Raw genomic sequence first — 7829 nt, forward strand, 5'->3', positions numbered from 1 at the left:
CAATTATAGAGGTGCTGTTGGGCCTTGAATAAGATGCCCTTCAGGACATGGAAGGGAATGAAAGGAGATTGCGAATTCTGTGAAAGATACTCTCTTGCCCTGCCGGTCTGTGATACTGCAAATAGTCCTTCAGGGGTTTCTATGCTCCAAACATTGTATTAATTACTCACTGGAAATATCAAGAAAGGGAAAAATAGTCTCCCTCTTCAAAGATGTAATATTATAATGTGAAGACAATATATAAATAACTAATATATCGAAAATATATGCAGAAGAGATTAAGGTAATCTCAGACAAAATGCAGCCAAACCTGCAAAAGACTTCCCAGCAGATAAGAATTAACTTCTGTCTTGAAAGATGCTAGAGCATCTGAGAGACAAATGTAAAAAAAGAAGAGACAGCATACCTAACATGAGGTACAGCCTCCTATTTATAATATTAAAAGAAAATGATTAAATAGGAAAAAAAACATTTGCTTCAGATTTATTTCTTAGAAAATGTTTGGATTTATGTAAGAGATGAAAAACCTATGGGTCACATGCTGCCTGCATAACTCCCTAGTGGGACCAGAACCAGATGAAAATGTTATTGGGAAATACACTCACACTTTGAGAACTGATGAAAAAAATAAATGTACTTCATGGCTACTGCCAACCCTTTTTACTAGTCTCCTTGGACATGGCATCATTATTTTTTTCTTCGCTGCTTTTTGTAGAGTTTTAAATGTCCTTTCATCAAAGCATTTGGTGTGTTCTTTGCTTCAAATGCACATACAGAGTTTAGCCATTATTTAAGTGGAACAAGCATGGTGGAGAAAAAGTCCAATTCCTCCTGATACTTCACAGATTTCCTAGGCCAGATGAGAAAGAAGTAGTCTGTGACCACATCTAAGGCTTAAAATTGCACCCTTGTGCAACCAATCCATTAAATTTAAGTGGCTTGTCTGGAACAGTCTCTCCTCTTTCCTCTTCCAAAAGCTGGCCTTTCTCCCTGGAATTTTTCAGGCTCCTGATGTGAGGTAAATCCCCTCAACTATACTTGTCCAATTTCCTTTTGCATCTACATATATTTGCATTCATTGCTCGCACTTACTGAAAATCTGAGCAGTATTCACACAATATGAAGAAATCAGGGAATAACACATCATCATTTAATTTAGAAAGGATGGATGATTTGACTGATTTTCTCATTTGTCTACCATTTACACAAGAAGTATGGAAATGTATAAATTTCTTGGTGTGATGGCAAGAAAATAGTACTTAACTCCTTGTTTCAGCTACTCAAGTGCCTTTGAGCCTCTCCTTTGATTGTGTCAAGTCTTTGATGGAAACAGTATACAATGTATTGCATTTATGAGGCCTCAGTGATTTTGGAGACCTTCCCTGCCCTTAATAGGCCTAACATTATCACATGGATCTCACAGTGGGAGGAACTTGCCAAAAGAGTGAAACAGGAATGGTAGGATAGGAAGGAGCAGAGCAGATAAAAGCTCAAGCATGAACTGAGACCAAGCAGAAGTCAAAGAGTAAAACTTGTGGTGTCACCACTCTGTGTCTGTTCTGTCTGTTTGTTATTTTGTCAGAAAGAAGCACTCTTATCTGTTGATTTGTGCAAGTGTCAATTTGTCAGAGAGAAGCCTTCTGTTGATTTGTGCTGAATTCTCAGAGAAAAATTGAAATGAGATGATAATGCAGACAGTGAGTGTAAATATTGTTGTATCCCTGTTGAGCTTTGATTTCCTAGAAACAGAAACTGTGAAGAGTTGGAGTGGAGCAGTCCCTATGAGCTGCAATATGTAATAGGAGTGGAGAGCTCTCAACCTATGAATCTAGGCAAGAGTTGGGTCAATCCAGAGCTAGGAGCAGTGGTAAGCACATGGAAGAGGAGGCATGGAGTTTGAAAGTTTGCCTTGATTCAAGATGAAATAGAACTTTACTTGGGTACTAAGAAGTGTCTGATGGTTTTGTAGCATAATGTGACCTAGGGATTGATGGCCTTTGTAGTTTCCACTACCCCTTAAGGATGGTGTTTGTATTTTCTGATTACCCCATAGGTATGATTGGCAGACAGACTTGAGTCAATATGGAAAAAAAGATTTTAGATGGGTACTTTATATTGATTGAGGAGATTGTGATTTGCTGAATGATATGTTTTGTTTATGACTATGTGGCTACCTTTGTAATAAGTTATTATGTTATGTCCTTGTGAATGTTGTGCTTTACTTTTTTTGAATGTTTTGCTTTTAGTTTATTTCTGAATAAATAGAGAGTTCAGTATACTATGTGATTAGATACTTAAAGTTATTCAAAGCAGAAGTTCTTAGGAGAGCTGCTCACCATTGGCTTTGTACCTAGACATCACCATAAAAGCCATAAAACAAGATGAGATGTTTCATTATTACCTATATCCTATTGTACTGTAAGACCCTTATGTGTAGGTATTTCTCAATTCTTTAGGTATGCAACCCAATTACCTGGGCCACAGCAGATAATTAATTGCTAATTTATAGCTCAATGTCTATCAAACATTTAACACTATCTCAACCTAGACTTCTTGCTACAACATAATGGATTCAGAAAGCTTTGAGAGAATGAAGGAAAGGGCTCCAGTTTCTGTCATTGTTTACTATAACAATAGACCCATAGGAAAAGTTTGTCTTCAGTCAGAAGATGTGAATGCTGGAAAAATAAAATTTAAATTAAAAAATAATTATTATATGACTTTGTGGTCAACATGGCGGAATAGAAACAGGACTTCCACTAGGCTCTAGCCCCACCACCTCCAATTCACATCAAAGATGACTCTGAACAAACTTGGGAGGTACAGAACCCACAAAATGACACAGAGAAGCTAACCTCCTGCAGAGGACAGCCTGGAATTTGTCAGGGAGCATTCAGCACAGCACTCTGGGAGCTGAATTGCTGACTCTCACCCCAAGCAACCTGGAGGTTTTCCCCCCAGGGTGGGCCTGACCAGCTGCCAGCTGGAGGGACTTCAGATCACCAGCAGCTGTGGCAGTTTCCAGAACTATCAACTCACAGATGATGAGGAAAAAGTGAGAAGTCAGGGCACTGTGGACTTAGGAATCCAGTAGTATGGCAGTGTGTCAGTCTTTATCCCCTAGACAGAGAAGCCACTGAGATGCCACAGCCGTGTAGCCACTGCCACGTGGCAGCTTCCACTCTTGGCTTACAGAATGTAGGGGGACCAAGCAACTAGTCTGAAGGGTAAGCACTCTTGCTTTAAGCTGCTTAGATCTGGATTGCTGTCTAGGGTGTAGGTCCTGCGGTGTGTGACCACCTTGCCAGAGCAGCTAGGTGGTGCCATGAATACAGCACTGGCATTGGAGTCAGGAGTTCCAGAGTTCACATCTGGAGTCAGACACTTAATTCTTACGAGCCGTGAAACTTTGGAGAAGTCACTTAACCCCAATTGCCCCTTCAAAAAAAGTAATTATTATAGATAGAATGATCCAAGATTAACACTAGGTTACTTTTCAATGACTGTCTGTCAGCACTAAAAGAGTTATTAAGTCTTGTGAAGTAAGAGATACTATGATCAATTTTCCTATTTTCTTTCAATGAGATGGGCCTAAGTGTTTAATCTAAAAGCTTACGTATTTCTTTGTCTCTTGCAGATGTGAAACATTGTATGAAGTGCCCAGAAGATGAGTATCCCAATAAGGAAAGAAATCAATGCCTCCATAAGCTTATTATTTTCCTGAATATTTCAGAACCTTTGGGGATGACTCTGATCTGTGTGGCTCTTTCCTTTTCTCTAATCACATCTCTAGTTCTTTGCATATTTTTGAAGTTTCAAGACACACCTATAGTGAAAGCCAACAACCGGGCTCTCAGCTTTACTTTGCTCATCTCCCTCAATTTCTGTTTCCTCTGTTCCTTACTCTTCATTGGTCGTCCTAATTCAGTCACCTGTCTCCTTAGACAAACAACATTTGGGATTGTGTTTACTGTAGCTGTCTCCTCCATTTTGGCCAAAACCATCACGGTGGTGCTGGCCTTTAGGGCTACAGTACCAGGGAGCAGGATCAGGAAGTGGATACGATCCAGAGTGTCCAACTCTATTGTCATTATCTGTTCTGGGATTCAGGTGATTCTCTGCAGCATCTGGCTGGGAACGTCTCCTCCTTTTCCTGACATAGACCCACATTCTGAACCTAGTCACATCATCGTTAAGTGCAATGAGGGCTCTGACTTTGCCTTCTACTCTGTCCTGGGCTACATGGGATTCCTTTCACTGTGTAGCTTTATAGTAGCTTTCCTGGCCAGGAGCCTGCCTGACACCTTTAATGAAGCCAAGTTCATCACTTTCAGCATGTTGGTTTTCTGTAGTGTCTGGGTCTCCTTCCTCCCAACATACCAGAGTACGAGGGGGAAGGCCATGGTTACTGTGGAAATCTTCTCCATCCTGGCATCCAGTGCTGGATTACTGAGCTGCATCTTTTTTCCCAAGTTTTACATGATCCTACTGAGGCCTGACAAAAACACCAAGGAAAGCATTAAAAATAAAGTAAACTCCAGGGGCAAATTCTTGCCAGAGGTATAATAAATTTTAAGTACAAGTATACAATCATGGCAGGGCTCCTGAGACATTCTCCCCCTTTTCCCTGCTTTCTATGATGTTATAATTTCACAACATACTGTCTTCTATTTGTACCTTCCCACAGATCTGTTTACTAGCCCTTTTCAAGACATGGAATGTAAAATTTACTATGAAGTCAGCATTGAATTATTGAATATTGAATTATATAATATTGATATTTCTAATCACCTTTCTCCTTTAGCATACATCTTGCCATTCACTGATAGCCTTCCTAGACTATTAATGAAATGCTTTGGAATCCATCGTCCTTTTTCTTTGAACCATCCCAGTCATACTGAACTTCCAGCATCCAAATAGCACCCCATCATCAATGTAAGATGTGTTCTTCCTCATTCCCATCCATCTCAATACTCCCACCAGTGTCCTACTCAATGTTGGATACCTCCTTCCACTGTGTTCTTTGAAATGCCAGTAGTAAGAATGCCAGACTTTCTTTCATTTTAAACTTTTCAACTTCTCACTCCTCTCATGCTCTAGCACTCACTGAGACCTACTTCTCTACAGATGAAACTCATCTGTTCATCACATTTTCCAGGACTGGTTATACTTTCTGCCGTGCCTTCCATCCCTATTATTTAATTCATTTGTTGGAGGGAGGGTTTCATAATATTATTTGCTCCACATTGTTGATCCATGCCTTTCTTTCAACATCCATCATTCAGCAACCCCTTTCTCTTCTATGTTCACATTAACCCAAATCAGTAAGCTGATCTCTATTTCCTTGGTTATTGTATGACCTCCTACCCACCTTGAACATTTTTCCTTCTTCATCACTGTATTCAGTGCTTGATTCCCAGTTTTCTTTTCTGCACCTAAATTCCTGATATTATTCTATTTGATTTCAAAAGGCATATTGATATTTCCTCTAATGCCATAACTTATCATATTTAAATTTACTTATCATATTTATCAATTGACATATTTAATTGCTCATCTCGAGATCACCTATAAAAGGAGACAGTAATTACCCCATTCTTGGTGACACTAACAAGTTGTACACTCATAATTGTGAATTCCTTCATCTGAATGTAATCTTTTTTCCTTACCAGCAAGTTTAATTTTTATATGTTTAATCTTATTTTTATTTTCAGTTCAGAATTCATTTTTCCCTCCATCCCTTCCGTATATATTGAGAAGGCAAAAATATTATACACGTTGTATCTATGTAGTCATGAAACTATTTTTTCATGTTAACTATGCTTCAAAAAATCAAGAAAAATAAATAGAAAAGTGATGCTTCAGTCTATCCTCTGAGTCCATCTTTTCTGTCTTTGGAAGTGGATAATCTTTTTGTTTCTAAGTCCTTTGGAGTTGTGGTGAATTATGGCACTGATCAGAGTTTTCTTTTATCTTTATCATAGTTCTCCTGGTTCTTCTCACTCCATATCACATCAGTTCATATAAGTCTTTTCATGTTTTTTTTCTGAAACCATCCCCTTTATAATTGCTTATAGTACAAAAGCATTTCTTCAGAGACTTCTGTTGCCAAGATGGAAGAATAAAGAAGTAACCTTTTGAAGCGTTCAACTTTCCTTTCACACAACTAGAAAACCTGCTCATAATTGATCTAGGGACCAGGAGGAAGCTGACCAGTCCAGCAGGAAAGATCTGTCTCCTGGGGTTGGAGGGGAGTGAGGTCCAAGAGCAGCATCAGCAGCCAGCTACATAGCAGGGGGCCTGCAGCAAGGCTCTAAGCCTGGGAAAATACATCACTAATGCCAAGCCCTGGGGCAAACCAGCAGCCCCCTAGGCAAGTAAGCAGTCTGTGCAGCACCTCAAGTCCCCACCCAACCTCACAAGCACCACAAGGCACAAGTGAGGTCTTGATTCATTGTAGTCCAGTAGTGAAACCCTACACGGGGACTGGCAAATAGCAACACCCCACTCCTGGGGCCTCAAAACAGAGACACCTGCTTTACATAGTAGCCTAGCAGCACTGCCCCACCCCTGGGGAAGAACAGCAACAAGATCACTCCTCCAGGACCAGACACCAGAAAGATTGTCACCCCAGCAACCCAGTAGCAAAGTCTTTGCCTGGAGCAGGGTAGCAGCTATATTCTGCACACAGGAAGCTGAAATGGGGGATGCCATACCCTCATATAAACAAGAAAGACTTCCCTCAAGAGAAAGCAAGCAGCTAAGCCCTGAAGCCAAGTGAAAGACAGCAGTAAGACCCAGAGCCCCAGAAAAAATCTTGGGACAGTGCAGGACCAGAGCCCAAATCTCACATAAAAACACCAAGTAACAAAAAAGAAAGAAAAATGAGAGAAAAAAAACATACATGTGTGCTTGGGTGTGAACTCCCCTTCCCCCCACACACACACATAAAGAGCTTGATTATAGAAAGTTGCTATGGTGTTATGGAAGATCAACACAGAAACTTAGAATAGGACAATAGTGTCAAAATGTCTACATGTGAAGATTCAGAGAAAAATGTAATTTGATCTTATGCCCAAAAATTATTCCTGCAAGAGTAGTAAAATGATTTTTAAAGGCCAATTAGTAAAGTAGAAAGAAACTTGGGAAAGGAGAAAAATAAAAGAGAATAAAAAAGGGTCAATAGCATTGAGAAAGATATATAAGAATAAATTTAGGAAGATAACTTCCCAAAAAATAGAATCGTTTACCAAATGGAAAAGGAAGCTCAAAAGCTCACTGAAGTAAATAATTCCTTAAAAATTAGAACTGTGCAAGTGGAAACTAATGACTGTATGAGACATCAAATTATGATAAAAATTGAAAAGAATAAATATAATAGAAGAAAATGTGAAATTTCTCATTCCAAAAACAACTGATCTTAGAAAATAGATCGAGGAGAAATAGTATAAGAATAATGGGATTACCTCGGGAATGTGTTTCAAGAAATTTTCAAGGAAAATAATCGTAATATATTAGAACTAGGGGGAAAATAGAAATTGAAATAATTCACCCATCACTGACTAAAAGAGATCCGAAAATGAAAACTCCCGACAAAACCATCTTCAAAATCTAGAGGTCACAGATCAAGGAAGAACCATGGCAAGCAGCCAAAAAGAAAGAACTCCAGGTCAGAATCAAGATTGTGGAATAGAAACAGGACTTCCAAGGGGCTCTGGCTTCCACCTCCTCCAATTTGTGTAAAAAGATGACTCTGAACAAACCTTGGAGCCTCAGACACCACAAAATGACACAGAGAAGCTAAACTTCCACTTCCAGGAGGAAGCTGA

The 7829-nt window shown here is 39.4% G+C and overlaps 1 protein-coding gene across 1 annotated transcript in view; it reads left to right on the forward strand.

Annotated features, from left to right (window-relative positions):
* The window catches only part of LOC138173295 (vomeronasal type-2 receptor 26-like), a 59402-nt gene extending 53924 nt beyond the window's left edge, over positions 1-5478 (forward strand). The window contains exon 6 of the mRNA XM_069103271.1: positions 3638-5478. Coding sequence (XP_068959372.1) covers positions 3638-4566 — 929 coding nt within the window. The 3' untranslated portion in view covers positions 4567-5478. The remainder of the gene's footprint in view (positions 1-3637) is intronic.
* The last annotated feature ends 2351 nt before the right edge of the window (positions 5479-7829 follow it).

The sequence above is a fragment of the Petaurus breviceps genome, unplaced genomic scaffold (genome assembly GCF_028583685.1).
Source record: "Petaurus breviceps papuanus isolate PSGF00001 unplaced genomic scaffold, PetGlider_PUasm1.0 569, whole genome shotgun sequence".
Classification (NCBI taxonomy): Eukaryota; Metazoa; Chordata; class Mammalia; order Diprotodontia; family Petauridae; genus Petaurus; species Petaurus breviceps.